The sequence below is a fragment of the Salvelinus fontinalis genome, chromosome 36, assembly GCF_029448725.1.
Source record: "Salvelinus fontinalis isolate EN_2023a chromosome 36, ASM2944872v1, whole genome shotgun sequence".
NCBI classification, from domain to species: Eukaryota; Metazoa; Chordata; class Actinopteri; order Salmoniformes; family Salmonidae; genus Salvelinus; species Salvelinus fontinalis.
Genome location: NC_074700.1, coordinates 14420118 through 14440374, shown reverse-complemented (window position 1 = coordinate 14440374; position 20257 = coordinate 14420118). Strand labels below are relative to the sequence as shown.

The window sequence follows — 20257 nt, the reverse complement described above, 5'->3', positions numbered from 1 at the left end:
TGAGGAATATTTTGATCTATTGTTTACAATGTTATTTCTGTAGAAATTATAGTCAGCCAAGTGAAAAATGTCAGAACATTTGTGAATGGGAAGTCCCTGCTTGCTTTTTTATAACATTATTTACATTTGGGGACTATTGTTTGAAAACATTTTTACATTTGGATGACAATATAATAGAAATAAATGTCCCAAAACAAAGGAAGTCGTTCAGATAGTCATCACAGGACAATGTAACTTTATTTTCATTGTCATCAATTTAAAAAAAATCTCAGTTGTAGAAACACCTACCGGATAGCCCAGGGACAATCCATAAAAGAGCTTCGGGTTGCAATTAGTGGGCAATAGACGGGCCAATGTGCGAAACGGCGAGGATCCTGTGAGGGACTATGCAGATTCTGATATGGAGTTGCCACCCAGTGAGTAACTAGTAATGCTTTAGTTTTATTCTACTGAAGTTGAATATTTTCATGGTTTGGCAAAGGACGACCTGAGTTGACGTTTTATAGCTCTTGTCTGTGTTGATGCGTAGGCCTGAAGAGCGTGCGCTCATCCCAATCGGCTGTATGGCCTTATCGCTTTGCTGAGGGGAGGTAAATACGCGTTTTAGTGACTTGCCAAAGCAGTGATGAAAATCCTGATAGATCGTTGCTCCGGCGAGGAGGCTACTGTAGCCTATATTTGGCTCTGACTGGTAGACGCACCTACAGCACTAAGCTCCTCACATTCAGCACCTGGAGAATGAGGACCAGTACACTGGGCATGGTTGGGAATGTTTAATGGACGGATGGCTTTTGCATGTTGAGGAGTGGGTGAACAGATGTTGTTATTTCGCGCAATGTGTTTAAACGACACATCACTGCTTTGCGAATGTTCCACAATTCAAGTCGAGGTAAGACCGTTTTCTAATGACTTTGTATGCTATAAACGAAATAGGCTGCTATAGTCACACTAATAAGGAGGCTTTACATATTATAGAGGCCAAATAATGTGGAGCCTACATTCTGTCGATGTGCCCTCGGGCAAGAAACGTAACCATAGTCGCTCTGAATAAGAGCGTCTGCTAAATGTAAATATCAGCATTTCAACCACGTTTTAATTTTGGCTTTCAAATGATGCTTTCCTACCGGAACTTTCTTACAGTAAAAGTCGTTTATTTTCACATCTAGGTTTTGACAGAGAATGGGTCAACTGCGTGCGTAAAGTCCCCTATATCAATAGTCTAGTGAGGCGAAACGTGGACGCGCAATATCTCCGTGGTTCCAGCTCAAACAGTTTTGGATTTTGGGTCGTTTTTAAAAACACATTTTATTGATTGATCGGTTGATTTAATCAGAAGGTACTCATGGTTGACATATGCACAGTACTTTTTACCCATGACCTTTCCATGAGTACCAACTCAGTGGCCTTGTGGTTAGTGTCATCCCTGAGATTGGATGGTTGAACTGATGGATTGGGGGTAAAGCCCTGCCCTGCGATAGACTGCTCAGTATCCTGTCCAGGGGGTATACTTGTACATCCAGCTGCCTCAAGCTACAGACAGAAACAGGAGAGAGGCTCCTGCCCTATGTGCCGTTCCGGCTCTGACAATGCTACTTCTTACTTATCATGAGTAAGGGGATGGATGTGTTTCCTGTTAGTTAACTGTAGCATGACTGCAATGTTGAGGCAGCAAGGAAGTGACAGGCTTCGAGTTAATGCTGATTAATGTGGGTGAATGGGATGACTTTACATTTCTCAAAGGATGATTTAACAGAAAAAGGATTGCCACAGAGGAAGTTAAGGATTCCACCCTTTGACTTTGCATTACATTGGGATTCCTCACAGGAAACGATTGCTGATTACTCACAACTTTGCACTTTCAGTCTAAGAGACAGGCTGGCAGTGTAGTATGTTGTTATACATCATTTATCTGTCTCTCTTCCCAAATGAAGTGTTGAGTTCACCTTGAGAATGAACCAATGTCATGTAGAAGTAATTTGATTTATTAAACGTCAAGCGTAGGAATGAAATCGTCTCAAAAGAGAGCATCACTGACAGCTAGGTAACCTTTGAGAGATTAATCTGCCACACTGTGTCTGGTGCTTGCCAAGGTTCACCATTAGTGCACAGCACAGAACTAGACCCTGGAATGGCAACAAATAGAAGTCAAATCTTGGCATTTGGTGCTGCTGGCACTGGTTCTGTTACCTTTCACTTTGGCCAACTTCCTGGACTCCAGAGTCCCTGTGCTCAGCACGTGACTGGCAGGCAGGCAGAGTAGTCTATGGGTCAGCATTGCAGAGTCAGTCAGTGAGGGAGTCTGGGAGTGAGTGTGGGGGCATAGGGAGGACACGCAATCAGTCTCACACGTAGGCCATGGCAAAGGGCAAAGGTCGGAGGGTCACACTAATCAACATAGTGATTGAAAAGTGTGGAATTTAAACATTCAACCCTAGAGGAGGTCAGTTATGAGGTTGGCTATGCTGCTCCTTCCAAACCACCTACAACCTCTCAGACTGGAATGGGGTGTAAGGTGATATGAGTGTAATCCATACTTTTGTTTGTCTTGTCATTACATTGCGTCCCTAAGTACCACCCACACACACACACACACACACACACACACACACACACACACACACACACACACACACACACACACACACACACACACACACACACACACACACACACACACACACACACACACACACACACACACACACACACACACACACACACACTGTTGCTGGCCTAATTTCTTTGTCTCCAAAGGCCAGCGTGGGGTTCCAGTATGTGACACAGATAATCAGCATTACTTTAGAAGCATGCGACCATATCACCGCAGCCAGTGCTTATAGCTGACTTAGTTATGACTAGGGTTGCAAACCTACCGGTAGTTTACCAAAGTTACTGGAACCTTTAGTAGTTTTGGTAATTAACAGAAAATATATAGCAATCTATTGTAACTTTGGTCATTTATACTTGATTTACTTAAAAAAAAAATCGTATAAAGCATTCATTTTTTTTTTATATCAGACCATGTTTCCAATGAGTTTCTAATAGATGGACAATGTTGTTATTCATAAAACATATAAAAACACACATATAAAAACACACTTTTATTTATAAAAGTGTGTTTTTATATGTTTTATGAATAACCATTTTTTTCACATTGTCCAAATCTGGAAATTAAAAAAAACAATACGCTGAAACCCTCATATTAGACACCAATGGTATTCACTAAGTTGATGAGATAATGTTTTATAGCTTTGTCATTCAAGTTGTTTGAAAATCATCTTATATAATTATTCAATATACACTGAACAAAAATATAAATGCAACTTGTATCGTGTTGGACCCATGTTTAATGAGTTGAAATAAAATATTCCAGAAATGTTCCATACGCACAAAAAGCATATTTCTCTAAAATGTTGTGCACATTTGTTTACATCCCTGTTGGTGAGCATTTCTCCTTTGCCAAGATAATCCATTCACCTGACAGGTGTGGCATATCACAAAGCTGATTAAACAGCATGATCATTACACAGGTGCACCTTGTGCTGGGGACAATAAAAGGCCACTCTAAACTGTGCGTTTTTGTCACACAACACAAAGTTTTGAGGGAGCACGCAATTGGCATGCTGACTGCAGGAATATCTACCAGAGCTGTTGCCAGAGAATTGAATGTTAATTTATCTACCATAAGCCACCTCCAACCTAGTTTTAGAGAATTTGGCAGTACGTCCAACCAGCCTTACAACCGCCGACCACGTGTATGGTGTCATGTCGGCGAGCGGCTTACTGATGTCAACGTTGTGGACAAGTGCCCGGCCTAATGCACTGCCCCCACGTCGCAAGGATCTGTACACAATTCCTGGAAGCTGAAAATGTCCTAGTTTTTCCATGGCCTGCATACTCAACAGACATGTCACCCATTGAGCATGTTTGAGATGCTCTGGATCGACGTGTACGCCAGTGTGTTCCAGTTCCCGCCAATATCCAGCAACTTCGCACAGCCATCGAAGAGGAGTGGGACAACATTCCACACGCCACAATCAACAGGCTGATCAACTCTATGTGAAGGAGATGTGTCGCGCTGCATGAGGTAAATGGTGGTCACACCAGATACTGACTGGTTTTCTGATCCACACCTCTACCTATTTTTTTTAAGGTCTCTGTGACCAAGAGATGCATATCTGTATTCCCAGTCATGTGAAATCCATAGATTAGGGCCTAATGCATTTATTTCAATTGACTGATTTCCTGATATGAACTGTAACTCAGTAAAATTGTTGAAATGTTCATGGTACGTTTATATTTTTGTTCAGTATATTTTACATGTGATGAGGCCACACTAAGAGCCAGAGACAATTACAGACATCTATAAAAAATTGGAAGTACCCAAAAGAGACACTAGATGTCTTGTGATAGATTACATAAATCCTTGAAAAAAGCCAAAATTCTGGTAGTTTACTGGTAAACGTAGAAAGTTCCCAATAATATACCCTCCCTAAGTATGACACAGGGGACAACACAGAAAGATAACATAAAGGGGTTTTATGTACACACAGGGTGAAGACCCTGAGAGAAGGTTAGGGTTAGAGGAGGCATTTCCTCTTTGACCCTTAAAAGGGATCTCTGTGAGTCCTCTTTGTCCACCCCACAGCCAACATTGTTTTTTAAAAACATCAATGGCCTAAGAAAATCTTTTGTTATCTGAGTTAAAAAAAACAACCTCTGTTGATTAGCCAACTTTCTATGTTTAGACAACTAGAGGCTAAACCCAAATAATTGGCAAACATTTTACTCAACCTTGCAGAATCCTTTTGGGGAAACGGCTGCGGAGGCTACCAGTGCTCAGCCTGACACGAGGCAGCCTTGGAGAGCTGTCTGTAATCTGTAGCATTTTACTGCGTCATACAGTCAGGCTGCAGTGAAAGAGCTCATTCAGCAAGATGTCCATATTCGTATTTATTATGGATCTCCATTAGCTGCTGCTTTGTTCCTGGGGTCCAGCAAAATGAAGGCAGTTATATGACCTGAACAACTCCATTCAACTGTCATGTGTAACACATAGGGTTTTCCACAATTATTATGGAACAGTTTTCACTAGGAGAGGTGCGTGCAAGACTGAACACGTGGAAAGGCCGGGGGTGTATTCATTCCGCCGATTATGTTGCTAAACATTTCTTAAACGTAAGCAAACAGAATGAAACGGGGAGGGACTTAACTGATTTGCCAAATACAAACTCTTGTATATCTCTGTTTGCTTCCATTTGGTTCTTAAACGGTAAACGATTTCCATAATGCATACATCACTGTTGAGCTCATTTTTACCAGGCTGTCACTAGAAATACCACAAAACGCATACACTCTGAGAACACACATGAGCCAATATGCGTGAAGTTCAGGAATACATAGACGGCAGATTTCCACAAAAGCACTGTTATGTGCTGTGTACAGTAGCATTGTGCTGGAATTGTGTCCAGGACCATGTCTGATCTCATGTTCTGGATGACGGATCACAAGTAACCTTGATCCATTGCGTTGCTTGCAGGTCAAGAATACCAAATAACACCCAATTCAAACAGTTATTCTTCTACAGTGTAAATGAAATAATCTTGGCCTGAATAGAACAACACTAGTTTGTCTTGAGTGAAGAGGCAAGCAGTGGAGAACATAGTTACAGTAGTGTGCTGAGAGGCCCAGCCCTTGCTACAGCAGCACGGTCAGAGCTAGAAAGAACAGTTCAGACGTCAGAGTATGGGTTTGACTTAGGGTTAGCTCCTGTGACTGGGTGGTTAGTATGTTGCTCCTAGGTTCACAGGGGGTTTGCAAAGGACCAGGGGATGGGCTCAAAATATGAGGCAAGGGGATGGAGGAGGGGATGCTACAGAGGATGGGAGGCAGGGAAAAGGGATTCAACTTGGGACAGATGGGTGTAAACGGAATTGGGAGAGACTAATATAACCAGAGAGGTCTGGGTAGAGAGAGGTTGACACCTACATGCATAGGCTAGCATACATAGCTCCCATCCAATGGCATGTATTTAATGAGAGTTTAAAAGCCTGAACACAACTATTCATTCATTGGCATATATATATGAAGAAAGACATTATTTGCATCAGTATTAGTAGTGTTGGAGCTCCTTGTGTAGTGATACAACATGCAATATGACTCCCTGCTAAAATACAGGTTAAATAACATCCAGAGTCCCCCTTGTGGTCAATACTAGTGCCAGAGCATGATTGCATTTGACTCACCCAAATACAGACACATGTAGTCTATACGTAATTAGTCAGCCTTGCTCAAATCCACCCCTACCCCTTGGATAACATGTTTTCCATATTGCTTATGGGTTAAGCTACAGATTGTTTAATTGGTTATGGCTGATAATGGTATGGAGTGTTGATAGTATGTTTGCTGAAGCCCCTCTGTGTGTGTGTGTGCAGGACTCTTTACGTTGCTGCTGATGCTGTTGGAGTGGACCAGACCAGGCCTACCGTCCCCCCTGCGGCCGATCTGTGATCTGCGGGTCCTAAAACACTTTATTGAAGAGGCCAGAGATGCCCAAGCAGCCATGGTGAGAGACACACCACATCCATGTCTGGTCTAGTCTGGTCTGGTCTGAGCCCTTATTGATAAATCGTCTAAAAGTAGGAGTGCTTATCTGAGATCACGGCCCCCTCCCCCCTTTTCAATTCTTTATAATCTTATGGCTCAGACACACCAATAGCGTTTGCTGGCCGAGAGTACTCTGAATATCATTTGTGAACTGAGTGTGCACCGATTTTACATGTAGAGTCGCATGAAAAATAACGGCAGTCGGACTTCTACAGCAGGTGCTCCATAAAACACAGCGCAGGTGCTCCATAAAACACAGCACAGGCGCTAGGCAGACGAACGCGAGATCCACATCCGGTGTGATTTGTGCGAGCTTTAAGAGGAAAACTGATCCTTGATCAGCATTCATATTCACCCTTTATTAATACGGGCCCTGGCCATGAACTGGTGCTATTTACAGTGATAGTCAAAGTGATAGTTACATTTCATCTCACACATCTCTCATTTTCTATACATTTTTCCTTGCCCTGTTTCTTTTCTCCATCCATCCCCCGCTCCCTCCCTCAGCTGACTTGTAAAGAAGGATGTGGTCTTCCAGAGCCCGTCACTGTTCCCCAAACCAAAGTAGACTTCAGCGTCTGGGAGAGGAAAAATGTAAGTAACACCAGTCTCCCTCTCTCTCCAAGAAGAAGAACCAGTCTACCTAAGAATGTGCTCTACCGCTATCAGATCAGCAATATATCCTGTTAACTCATTGCAGAGCCACATAGAGAGAGTTTGGCCATTGAGGTTTCAATCTAAATCACATGGCTCTGGTCAACTGGGCAACTATGTCTGTCTCTGTGTGTTTTTGTAGGCACTGGAGCAAGCTCAGGAGGTACAGTCTGGCCTGTGGCTGTTAAACCAGGCCATTGGCTCGCTACGAGCCTCCGTCACCAACACAGCGCTGCACAGCCACATAGACAACAGCCTCATAAACATCTTCAGAATAGGAAAGGTGCTGCGCAGCCTCAACATCCAGGTGAGCCAGGTCAGGGAATCAAAGTGCAAGGGCTTGTGGAAGTTGCTATTGCAGACAAGCATAGGAATGCATAGGAATGAATGGTCACTATCTTAAGTTCTTTTTGGGCCCTGTCCAGATGCATTCCTAGAGACACGCTATGTTTAACCTGAATGACCCAGTTACTACTATTCCCACACAGTGGTTGGAGCTTGCTGCTGATGGATAGTTGTGTTATGCTGACTGTACGCTCTTCGGGGGAAAAAAGGTGTTATCTAGAACCTAAAAGGGTTCTTCGGCTGTCCCCATAGGATAATTCTTTGAAGAACCCCTTTTGGTTCCAGGTAGAACTCTTGTGGGTTCTATCTACTGGAGAACCCTTTCCACAGAGGGTTCCACATGGAATCCAAAAGGGTTCTATCTGGAACCAAAAAGGGTTCTTACTGGAACCAAAAAGGGTTCTCCTATGGGGACAGCCAAAGAACCCTTTTGGAACCTGTTTTTCTAAGAGCGTAAGGGACTGTTAGGTAGAGAAATTCAGAGAATCCCCTCGGGGGCGGTGGTTCTTACAACCACACTCACATCAGCCAGTGAGGTGGGGCACTAACAGGCAGGCAGAGTTTACTGGGTATACGCCAAGGCCATGGAAAGACTAAATGAGCTCCAGTCATTCCATCTGTGCTTTCAGGCTCACGGGTTACTGCAGAGCTTTCATAGTACAGACATCAAACAAACAGCACCCTAGGCTTGTACCCTGGTGAAATACTGCTGATATTCCTTCATCATGGGAATATTTTTTTTTTTTTATTTCCATCCAGTCTAGTGTCTAGTGTAGTGTGTCATTTTTTAAATATTGATTTCATGGTTGTGTTCATCAGGGTACACCATAGCAAAATGTTGTACAACGGAAAAAGAAAACAAGCGCATTTTGGACAAGTTCAGATGGAATCTCCCAGTTTAACGCCGTTTCGGACAGTTTTCTTCTGGTTTTTGCCAAGTGAACAAAACCCAGTAGGCTACTCCATTTTGTGTATGCTGACCAGGCTTGGGCGATATACCGTATACTGGGGTATTTAGACTTACCGACGGGGGGGGGGGGGGGGGGGGGGGGGGGGGGCTCTGGTAGTGCGTGTTATGCCACTGCTTATAACTAAATTAACTATCTAAGATATGCCAAATACATTACATCCAACTCAGGGCTCCAGCTATGCATTTGGTTTGCTAACTTGCTAGATGGCAAGATCAAGGTTATTGGTTACAGCAGAGACCATCAATCCCCTCCTGGATTAAGATCCATGTTGCCGAAATACATTTTGTGTGTAAAAAAATAATATATATTTTTTTTAAAGAAAGAGCGCCCCTTGTGTGCACATCCGGTAATACCATATACCACGGTATGGTACAGAAACAATATGATGGTAGGAACTAGATACCGTTCAACCTTATTACTGACATATTTCTTCTCCTGTCTTCCTGTCAGGAGTGCACCCCTCCAGCAGGAGAAGTGTCTAGAGGAGAGGAGACATGGCGGGTGTCGTCTGCTTCAGAGCTGCTCCAGGTCCACGTCAACTTCCTGCGAGGCAAGCTGCAGCTCTTGCTGTCCAACGCGCCCGTCTGCCACTAGGGCGGCAGCTGATTGGGGCTCTCCGAGGCGGGGCCGAGTTGATTGGAGCTTCCCAAGGCAGGGGGTGGGATCTGACACTATTGACCCTGCTTGTTGCCAGGTAGAACTCTAAAAGATGAGTGTGTGGACCAGATCTTCACAGGAGAGAATGAAGCTATATGGACAGAACAGTTCCTATTGGACTTTAAAAGGAAAAGAGCAGGTAGCACCTTGAACATGGAGATAAGGGAAGTATGTGGTTAAGAAATCACACACCGAAAAGGAATGGGGCCTACAGAATACATAGCCTCCACAGCTCTTTAATGGGCATACTTCAGCACTTTGTGTGTGTCTGTATGTCTTTTAGCATGAGTGTGATGAGTGTGGCCCTTACTGCAATGGAATGTGAGTTCTCATCGCCAAGCCTGCGTAATCGACGCAGATTGCACATGGTGACACCTTGTTGGAGTTCTACTCAACTGTCATTGACTGCCTATCAAATACCAAAATGAGGGGACCTAGCCTGTACCACAAACTCTTCAAACACCACCTGCCTCGTTCTTAACACACAACACTTTTCCAACTGCTGTCTATCAGTGTCCTTATATGTATTTTGTATTGCTTATGTAATTACTTATTTATAGAGATTTATATTTTTACTTTTAAGCTCCAGTTACTGTCATGACTATAGTATTATGAGAGATATACTGTAACTAGGAGCTAGAGACCACAGTTGAGCTCTAACGATTGACCATAATTACTGTATACCACCACTGAACATTGTTGTTAAGATATTTGTACAAGTCAATATCCAACTGTTCACTGTCTGTTACCCTTTGTAGAAGAAATGATCTGTGTGTTTGTATGTACTGTATGTGTGAGAGAGTACCTGTATGAATGAGTTTTATACGACTCCTTATAACCCTATTGAACGGACTAGAGGGGGAAGAAGCAGAGGTTCAGTCGGTTGAAGGAGGAAAAGATTGAGCGGAAGAGGGAGAGAGGGCTTACGTGAGAACTCCGAAGCTATGCTGTGATTATCAGTGTCTGGTTAATGCAGACCAGCACTCAAATAGAGCTTCGACGCAGATAGCATGACTGCCAGGAAAAATATTGATTGGTTCTCATGATGAACATCCTGCATGCCTCTCTCTCGCCTTCATTCAAGCAGCAGCCAATCACACGCAATCCTGGGAACCTTTGGAGTCGCTGACGTTGGGGATTTTTCCAATTTCGGGATTCGTTTTTTTCTCCTGTGTTGTTTTGTTTCCCGTATTAAAAGTCTTGCAGTCACAGTGCAGCTGTTTGTACATGTTTCTTCCTGTTTGTTTCAGATGTTTTGTCCCTTCTATTACACTGCCATTTGGTATTTAAATACAAAATATTATTCTTAGATTAAAAGGATGGATGAAAACAACGTAAGAGGAAGTTTGTCTGTGTGATAAGTGCCTCTCTTTTGAAGTCCAGATATATCTGGTGTTGAAAGAAAGCCTTGTTTTGGGGTTGCATACTTAGCAACAGTTCAAATTAATTCAGGTAGAAAACATGTGTATTACATTTCAAACTCAAATCATGGTTCAATAGTTTCACATACCTAAAACATGCATTGTGCAAATTAAGCATTCTAATGTCACCTAGTGGAAATTCACTGTTACTATACCTGAAAAAATGACTGGATTATAGTTTTGCACTTTAATGTTTTATTAAACAAACTCCAGTACTTTTCTCTATTTTATGGCACATAAAAAAATGAGATTGAAAATATACAATAAATACTGTATATACATGTTCAAATACTGAAGCTAAAAAACAAAATGTGGCCAAAGTCAAATAAATAATGTACATTTATTGACTCTTCGACAGAGCTAGCTTTCAATGTATGGAATCGGTATGTAAAACACATGATTGGCATGTCTCATGCCCAGACTTAGTTTGTAAACTTAAATTTGACCAGAAATTACTGAAATATTACTTATTTCCCATGGTCAAATAATATTCAGTGTTACAAGAAAAGAAAAAACGTGTAACAAATACATTTTATGAAAGATTCAAATCCACATCCTTTTCAGAGATTAAACATATTCCCACATGTGGAACAGGTGTATTGTAGCTTGCATGAGTTGGTCTTAGAGTGGTCTGTCCCATTTCCTATGGGAGTTTGTTTCAGGCAGTAAGGGATTGTCTGGGAAGGACGATGCCATAAAACAACACACTCTTGATACTGACAAATACACTGCTCTGACTGACATCATGCATGACAAAATATGTAACAAAAATGAGAAAGAGATTCCAATAGTTCATAGATAATTCTCCCTGCATCTAAACTACACTGTCAGTTTTAGCCACTGCAGGTGGATGGAATAGGTGTATCCCTGATATGACTAGACTCCATTAGTACGATATTACAGACACCACATCAATGGAGGTAGTTAGCCATATCCAAGCTAGGAACAATAGTTGTGTTTTGGGTCACTGTGGGTCTGGGTAGAACACTTTGATATGAATAGCAGAGTTATTCCGGGAGCGCGCCATGGGTTCCCCCGCCTCGTCAGGGTCCTCAGGCTCTATATCGTCCACCAGCTCCACTGTAGACGTGTTGGCTGCCAGCTGTAGCGCCCCCTGGCTACTGGCCTGGAGCTGCAGGGCAATGTTGATGGCCCTGTTGATGGCCAGGCCCAGACCGTGGACACAGATCTCTCCGTGGCCTCCTTCCAGCAGCTTTTGGCAGCGGGCCAGCTGGGCCCGGAAGTCTGTCTTCATGTTGACGTACACGTCATTGCGGCGCTTGGGCAGCTTCCTGGGGAGACGCTTGCGTAGGGTGTACTCTATGGGGTCCATCATCACCGCCGTGCCGCTGCCGTCGGCTGGGGGCATGATGATGCCAGGGGGTGTCTGGGGGATGGAGGCGGAGATAAGGCTGCGTGGTTCTGCCATTACAAGTGAGTCAGAGACAGGGAAGGGTGGGATGGAGCACTGCAGTAAAGCAAAAACAACAGGAAAGGAAATGTCAATGACAAGAATGGACAACCAACACAAATTGTTATCCTTTATTTAACTAGGCAAGTCAGTTAAGAACAAAATCTTATTTACATTGACGGCCTACACAATCATCTTTCATACAGCACATATACTGCTTAGCCACACTACTGAAGGTTCAAATAATGTATATAATAGTAAAATTAAAATAAATTAACACAGCTATGCCACTGACGTCATGAAATACCACTACCAGGGGGAGGTCTATATGAATTTAAAGTTAGGTAGCTAGCTAGCTAGATTCGAATTTAATGTAATTTAGCCGCCACACTCTCTTTGCAAAAATGTGTCACTCCAAACCAATTTATTTAACATTCTGACAATATTAGAAAGTGAAAGCAATCCGACTGTACCTCCAACTACTGTTTGCAACCAAATTATTCTTATTTTTTGTCTATCGTGCTGGAGACTTTTAACCTGACTATGATTGTCCGGAAACACAGAGGTGCCCCGGAAGTAATCTTATGATAATGACAACGTTCTCCTCCAACAGGGAATTATTAAAAGTAATATTGCGCCACCTTTTGACTGCTCGAGAAATTAAAACAACGTTGCAGTCTGACCAGAGTGACTTTTCAAATCAAATGGTTCGACTGAATCGCTGAGACAGTATCTGTTACAAACGTGCAGGCGCAGCCCCCCATGTAAACAACTCGCGTGCAGTATAGCCTAGGCAGCGGATAGTGGGGCAGATCTAACGCTTACTGTCGGCTGCCTAGGCTATGCACAGTGCGGTCTTTCGTATGTGGATTGACTACAGACCCACTACAACCACTTGCGAGCACTCAAAAAATGCATTATTAGCTTCAACCAAATTGCTAAGAATTATACATGCTGTGTATGCTAAGTTATACATGCTGTGCAAACGGGGTGTATCATCTTAAAATAGTATACCGATATACCTAAACACTGGCCAACAACCACTAGTAACGCAAGTCAAGGTTTAGTCACGTGGTGCGAGTAGAACGGCCATCTTTCTCTGAAAACACAAACAACAAGAGTAGCGAGCCGACAAGACATCAACACGCAGTGACCGTAGGAGAGGGGGGAAATAATAAATACAATATTTTTAATCATTCACAAAATATTGAATGAATTAAGATTGTACACACAAATAACGTATTTGAAAAATAAACAACATTGCTTCAGTAAGGTAAGCTATGGTTGTTATTGTCACATATAGCTATAGTAGCTAGCTAGTTTGCTAGCAAATCACTTAAATGTGAGAGGGCACACGCAAACACGAGTCGAAAGTCTAGCTAAATGATCTTGTTTAAGAAGATAGGGCTGTGAGCGAGCCGTTGTACAATGTTTTTATCGGTTACCATTGCTGTTTTATTGGTTTGTTTTGCTCAGGTTGTGGAAGGCCAAAGTAAGCAGCGAGGTAACGTTAGTTGTAGCTTGGGCGGCGGATTGGCGAAGGGGGAGCGCGATTAACACTCGGCGGGCACTCCGCCCATCTTCGCCATATTTCGTGTCATTTGAACCTTGGATGTAAACCCAAGGCCTTACACGGCTAAAGATACACATTGTAAGTGTTATTTAATCTAAATATGATTAGCTGGAGAAATCAGTGTTCATTGATAAGTTACCCAGGTAGTTAACATTTTAGCTAAAAGCGATTGTCCTGTTCAATTTCAAATGGCGTTTTTGACTCGAGCCTTGCTAGCCTTGCTACATGGCCCAACAACGCCGGTAATGTTAGCTAACTAACGTTAGTTGCTATTCGAATTCCAAACAAGCGGGATACTATAGTACTCAATCAAGTAATTTCCACGATGGTTAAACTTTAAGGATAACTATTTATAAATTATCTGACATTAAAGGCAGTAGAAAACTGATATTATCACTTTATTTTGCTTAAAATAACACCGGAATCCTGCAAGGTAATTGTCGTTACAGAACCGACCAATCGGACACCGGTTGGCCATGTTATTTACTGTAGGCTAATATTGGACGGATTCGATTATTCTGAGCCGCGGGGCACTAGAATATGGTCGGTGACTTGAACGGGCAAACGCGGTGTGGGAGGAGCGCCTTCTTAACTCAAACAGTGAGGGGGTTCGATTAATCTCGCCGGGGTGGCCGCGTAGGCATGTTTTGCATCGGCTGAAAGCTGATTAAGTTCGATTTGGAACCTGGCTGCCTCCTGGGGGTGAGCCAGGTGCCCCTATCAAAGCCCATGTCGAAATCTGCTCAAAACGAAACTGAGGTAATTAAGCGAGTGTAGTAATTAATATGATTCTGTGTTCATGTGCAAAAGTCCATCTATGCACAACTGGGCATCTCTAGGAAGAGGAGAAGCCATAGAATTAGAATCACCCGATCAGAATGCCATAGTCTGAGGGGCTTAGCACATTCTATAAATTCTAATTCTATGCGGACAGCACTACAAGCCCATAGCCTAGGTGTCTGACTGTTGGTTGTCTGTTTTAACCGCAAAGCCTGGGGTTGGCATTCTGTTCTTTGGATATTGTTGTTGCCATTGTGTTTTCAGGTTCTGTCTCCAACTGGTGCATTTTTTTTTGTAAGAGTGTTACATCATAGTTGTATTGGTCGCTGGGGCTCAATTTCTGTGAAAATTGAACCTTTTTGACCAAGTTAATTATTATTGGCGGCAAAAGTCTTGTACTGTTGATTATTAATTTGTGAGGAAAAAATGCACAAAGGAACACATATGCATGCTCAGGGTGGAAGGCTAGAGTACAGTAGCTGGGGCGTACAGTATCTGTGCATCGTTTTCCATGAGTTTGCCTACAACTCCCGCACCTGCGGAAAGTACCTAGATTTGCGTATGTTCTTCAGCCAGAGTACAGTAGCTGTCATATTATACAGAAAAATAAATTCTGAAAATTCCAAATGCTTTAAGAAGTTTAACAATCAACACTCACTAAGCATTCCAAGCTGCTTTAAAAATGTTTTAAGTAGGGATGCACGATATATCGGTGAACATATCGGAATTTTTCCAATGTTGTCCTAACTGAGTTACACAGTAATAGCGTCACTGCTATTAGCTTCACGACATACGTGCTATGGAACGCTGTTTGGGTCTTTGCGTGTCAAAAAAGATACAGTAGCATTGTCAAAGCTGTACAAAAAGTCAGAAAACACCAGCCACGAAGTATGTGTTTACAAAACTGTGTTGGTATTAAAGCATCATTTGTTTGACCGCAACTTCTGGGGTAGCTAGCTTTAGCTTGGTACCTAACTAGCACCAATACAACCAACATTTTCATTATTCTTAGCAATGATTTAGGAATCCTTGTGAGGAAGTATTAGCTAGGTTGCCACTTGTTGTTCCCCTATTGAATTTGAAATTCAGTTCTTAATGAAAATAAATAGCTAGCCAGCTACTTAACCCTGTTGCCCAACGCTAACGTTATAAGCCGCCAGCTAGCTTCAACTGGCTAGTGAGCCTCAACCGGACCGGGTTATGTGTTGTGAAGCTAGCCACATTAAGGATTAGGCACAATAGTGGAATTTGCAGTTTGCTTTCAAAATAAAATTATGTCATTGACAGTGATGCGAATGAATACAAATTGTATAATTATGGAATACTTTTATTTTGTTGGCTCACCGCAAAGTCCACTATTGTGGCTAATCCTTATTGTGGCCAGCTTCACATAGATGGTTCCAACCACCATTATTCAAATAAGATGATGACACCTAGCTATATAGCTAGCTAACTATAGCTACTGAAACAGATGACATTTTGCTATGTTTTTGGGGAAGAACATTGTTTGCATCCATGAGCTAGCTAGTTTTTTTATTTTTATGACCAGCACTGTAGGTGCGCGAGGCAACTTTACCAGCATCATAGCATATGTATCGATGAATCGTTGTGACATATGAAATACGAGTGATAGTGTAATCAATGTGTAATAACTAGGTAAAAAATGTATGAATGATTTTAAATTATTATGTGACGTGCAGTCATTCAGGTCCTGATTGGTCAACCAGCTTATTTGACACGTCCAATAGTGTTAAATAGTATATTTTTTTGACATGCAAAGAACCAAACGGTGTTCCATAGAAATCCTGGTTGAGAATGGAACGACTGAACAAATGAACAACAAAACAGCACAGCAAGTAAGTGAAAGAAATAGGTTTTGATTATGTTTTACTGGTAATGGGGACATACGTAAATGCTGACAAAATAACTTTTTCGTCAGTGTGTAACCGTTATTTAATTAGGCAAGTCATTTAAGAACAAATTCTTATTTACAATGACGGCCAAACCTGGCCGACGCTGGGCCAATTGTGTGCCTCCCTATAGAACTCCAAATCACGGCCGGATGTAATACAGCCTGGATTCGAACCAGGGACTGTAGTGTATCCTCTTGCACTGAGATGCAGTGCCTTAGACCGCTGCGTCCATATGTGTGTGTTAACTATTTAACTTTACTAGAATGCCTAAAAGGCCGCAAAAATGTTAAATATCGGTTATTGGTATCAGGTTTTTTGGCAAGGAAAATATCGTCCATCGGATAAAAATGTAATTGGTGCATCACTAGTTTTACGGCAAAACAGAATCCAATTACAAGGCTGTCTGCCAAACAGAGTGACTGGGTGTGTGTTTCTTACTCTTCTGTCTCTGTGTGTGGGTTAATTTATTTTCCAATCAAATTGTATTTGTCACATGCGCCGATTACAACAGGTGTAGTAGACCTTACAGTGAAATGCTTACTTACAAGTCCTTAACCAACAATGCAGTTTCAAGAAAATACCCCCCAAAAAGTAAGAGATAAGAATAACAAATTATTAAAGAGCATCAGTAAATAACAATAGCGGGGCTAGAAACAGGGTACCGGTACAGAGTCAATGTGAGGGGGCATCGGCATCCAGGTAATTGAGGTAATATGTACATGTAGGTAGAGTTATTAGAGTGACTATGCATAGATAATAAGAGTAACAGCACTTGCTATTATTCACTTCTTTTTCTTGTTTCACTTTTTTCTTGTTTTGCAGCAGTTTGAAGGGAGGTGGTCAGGAATCAGAGGTGTCCTCACCTGGAGAGTCTCGGTCAAGCCACGTTTCAGTTGGAGAGAGAACGGCAGAAGGAGAGAGAAGAGAGGGAGAGGAGGAGGGAGAGAGTCACGTCTGTTCCTGGCAGCTGTTCCAGCAGCCTGTTTTCTTCTCTGCGTTTAGATTTAAATCGAGAAGGATCTTTATTTTTTTAAGTGTGATATTACTGCTGTTGTCGTCCAATCATTATTGTTACTATCGACAGTGTTTAATTTTGTTTTTTTCGTCGTTATTGACTTGACAGTTTATTCTAAATTCTTTGTTCTTGTTTTTTATTTGTACTACTTTTTTCGGCTGTGAGCAGAGGCTTCTTCCAAACTGTTCTCTTACCCGAACCAGCACTCTATCCCCTATACACACTTGAAACAGGCAGCTATTCTCTATCTCTGTGTGTTTTGGGGAGCTCTGTGATCACAGCTAAATAAGCACCACTCAGCCTTCTCACCTAAGCCTAACTAAGCCAGTCCTAGCCTGATCCAGCCTGGTCCGCTCTTCTGGACAGGGTAAGAGCAAAGTGCGTGTGTGTGTGTGGTGGTGGTGGGGAGGGATCTGGAAAATGCTACGCCTAGTTGGTGTGGTTATACTGCCTGTATGCGTGTGTGCACACGTGTTTGTCAGTGCGACCAAGCATGCATGCTGTGTGTTAGTTGGTGTGTCACTGACAGGTGCATCATTTTCTTGCACTTTTCTCCAGATACTCAGCTCTGTAAAGACGTAAGGAATATGACTGCTGAGACACTTAACTTCGGCCCCGAATGGTAACTCATTCTACTTCTCTTCCTCTCTCACTGCTCTTGCTACTCCGTCCTTACCACTGTTGATCCGGACTCCTTCCCTTACCCTCCTCGTCCTCTTCTCCTTCTATTCTGTCCATTTCCTCTCCTGGGTGCTGAGCCCTCAGTAAATGTTTGTGTAGAGATTAATTTGAGGCGGGAGGGAGGGAGGCGTAGGCCTTGGATTGGTAGGCGGCCAGTGGCTGGTCACCTCTAATGGACTGCTGGCTGCTGTGCCGTGTGCATCTTGGTGCTTCGCCAACCACCAGATCACTCCTCCCACCTCCGTAACGTTTGCATGCAGCGGCGCACACACACATTCGATGCCTTTTTCCACTTTCCTTCCCTTTTCTTCAAAAGTACTGGCTGGATATGGTGTGGTGGCTTTGTATGCCGAAAGTTTGTAGAATAGAGCTATTATTTGTGACAGCAGGTCTTAGAATCTAGCCTGTTTTAAGACGTTCTTCAATTAAATGCTCAGATTGTAAATGAGGTTACTAATAAACGTTTGTGGTGTTTGCCAAGAAGTGAGTTGTGACGTAATCTGAGTGTGAATGTGTGTTGACTGTCCCCCCCAGGCTCCGTGCACTATCCAGTGGGGGGAGTGTGATGTCCCCCCCTCCTTCCCCCGCCATGCCAAAGTACAAGCTGGCCGAGTATCGCTACGGCCGAGAGGAGATGTTAGCACTTTATATCATAGAGAACAAGGTGAGCAGGAGGAAGACACACGGTGCTCAGTCTTATGAAATGGGTGGTTACAAAGGTCAAGATGAAGTCTGTTGCTACTGTGACTACTGCTACTGTGGCTACTGCTGCTGTGACTACTGCTGCTGCTGCGGCTACTGCTGCGGCTACTGCTGCGGCTACTGCTGCGGCTACTGCTACTGTGGCTAATGCTGCGGATACTGCTGCGGCTACTGCTGCTGCTGCGGCTACTGCTGCGGCTACTGCTGTGACTACTGCTGCGGCTACTGCTGCGGCTACTGCTGCGGCTACTGCTGCTGTGACTTCTGCTACTGTGGCTACTGCTGCGGCTACTGCTACTGTGGCTGCTGCTGCGGCTACTGCTGCGGCTACTGTTGCTGCTGCGGCTACTGCTACTGTGACTACTGCTACTGCTACTGTGACAACTGCTACTGCGGCTACTGCTGCTGCTGCGGCTACTGCTGCGGCTACTGCTGTGACTGCTGCTGCGGCTACTGCTGCTGTGACTACTGCTACTGTGGCTACTGCTGCGGCTACTGCTACTGTGGCTGCTGCTGCGGCTACTGCTGCGGCTACTGCTGCTGCTGCGGCTACTGCTGCTGCTGCAGCTATTGTGGCTACTGTGGCTGCTGCTACTGCTGCTGCTACTACTGCTGCTGCTTAGAGATGAAATGGTATGAAAAGAAATGGCATCATGTCCTTTGCAATTTATTAGGAAAGGGCTGCAGTGAGGGCATGAGCATTTTTTGATGTGGGTGCATAAGCAGCCTGCCTTTTTAAATGCTTCCTCGAGTGTCTGTGTCACAACTGTAGATGAGGAGTGAACAGTAGCATCACTGGGTTTGCCTGCTGCACTCTGTAAACAAAGGAATAGCAAATGTATTATTATTATTGGTGTTACATTATCATTTATTATTATTATTCACTGTCTCACACACACACACACACACACACACACACACACAGTCTATCTTCTGGGTTGCATTTGAGTATATGCAATGATGTGCACAATTTACATAAATACAAATGAGTATATAGGTGTCTATAGTGTTTCTCCTGTTGGAACACTTTTACAACCAAGTCGACGTCTTGACGGATTTTAAATGAACAAAATGTGTTGGTTGGGTGACTAAACTACATAACGTGTTATCGTGTGCAATGGGCGAATAGAGTCAGCAGACACACGACCCATACAGCGGCAGAACAACTTGTAGTGTTTTTACAAGAGTAGGTAACACTGAAAGCTTCAGTTTACATTATTGACAAGCTATAAGCAAGTTAGACTGACAAACCACATTATGCATTGAGCTAAAAGTTACCTTATCTTGCATTTGCTATAAAGTGGTGGTTGCCCCCTTTTGCAGCGATTTTGTTGTTGTTGCATGTTCTGCAGACAGGGTGAGCATCTTCGATTTAAGTTTCCCTCGGCACTCTTGTAAAACCCAAAATACGACCCCACTTTAGATTTGGTCCTCTTAGAAGGCTGAAAAATCTCCAGAGCGCTGTCACTGCCTTCCACCATGCTTTCACACAAAACAAAACCCACGTTGCATGCTGTGCCTGCGTCAG

The 20257-nt window shown here is 43.1% G+C and overlaps 3 protein-coding genes across 8 annotated transcripts in view; 2 read left to right on the top strand and 1 right to left on the bottom strand.

The window, feature by feature from the left end:
• The first annotated feature begins 314 nt into the window (after positions 1 to 314).
• LOC129835245 (erythropoietin-like) lies at positions 315 to 10449 on the top strand. 3 transcript variants are annotated; one of them, XM_055900780.1, is made up of 5 exons: positions 315 to 416; positions 6435 to 6565; positions 7114 to 7200; positions 7403 to 7567; positions 9027 to 10449. In XM_055900780.1, the coding sequence occupies exons 1-5, from the start codon at positions 401 to 403 to the stop codon at positions 9168 to 9170; spliced, it is 543 nt and encodes a 180-aa protein (XP_055756755.1). In that variant the 5' UTR covers positions 315 to 400; the 3' UTR covers positions 9171 to 10449. The 3 variants fall into 3 exon arrangements, with proteins under 3 accessions (XP_055756755.1, XP_055756754.1, XP_055756756.1); XM_055900779.1 differs by lacking the exon at positions 315 to 416 and adding an exon at positions 475 to 889; XM_055900781.1 differs by lacking the exon at positions 315 to 416 and adding an exon at positions 897 to 4087.
• Positions 10450 to 10826: 377 nt separating this feature from the next.
• Positions 10827 to 12654, bottom strand: LOC129835246 (ribonuclease P protein subunit p20-like). The gene is made up of 2 exons (XM_055900782.1): positions 12539 to 12654; positions 10827 to 12122 (listed from the first exon to the last, which is right to left on the bottom strand). The coding sequence occupies exon 2, from the start codon at positions 12081 to 12083 to the stop codon at positions 11619 to 11621; it is 465 nt and encodes a 154-aa protein (XP_055756757.1). The 5' UTR covers positions 12084 to 12122; positions 12539 to 12654; the 3' UTR covers positions 10827 to 11618.
• Positions 12655 to 12952: 298 nt separating this feature from the next.
• The window catches only part of LOC129835242 (GRB10-interacting GYF protein 1-like), a 29843-nt gene continuing 22538 nt past the window's right edge, over positions 12953 to 20257 (top strand). The window contains exons 1-4 of one of the 4 annotated variants that reach the window (XM_055900775.1): positions 12953 to 13338; positions 17154 to 17713; positions 17905 to 17968; positions 18562 to 18691. In XM_055900775.1, the coding sequence (XP_055756750.1) occupies positions 17934 to 17968; positions 18562 to 18691 (165 nt within the window). In that variant the 5' untranslated portion in view covers positions 12953 to 13338; positions 17154 to 17713; positions 17905 to 17933. Of the gene's footprint in view, positions 13339 to 13408; positions 13717 to 17153; positions 17714 to 17904; positions 17969 to 18561; positions 18692 to 20257 lie in introns of those variants that run through there. The other 3 variants (XM_055900773.1, XM_055900772.1, XM_055900774.1) reach the window with 3 other exon arrangements.

Coding starts and splice junctions, on each gene's coding strand:
- LOC129835245 (XM_055900779.1), top strand. CDS start 868: ATGTTCCACAATTCAAGTCGAG. Junction 890..6,434: donor GTTCCACAATTCAAGTCGAG/GTAAGACCGTTT, acceptor GTGTGTGTGCAG/GACTCTTTACGTTGCTGCTG. Junction 7,568..9,026: donor TGCGCAGCCTCAACATCCAG/GTGAGCCAGGTC, acceptor TCTTCCTGTCAG/GAGTGCACCCCTCCAGCAGG.
- LOC129835246 (XM_055900782.1), bottom strand. CDS start 12,083: ATGGCAGAACCACGCAGCCTTATCTCCGCCTCCATCCCCCAGACACCC.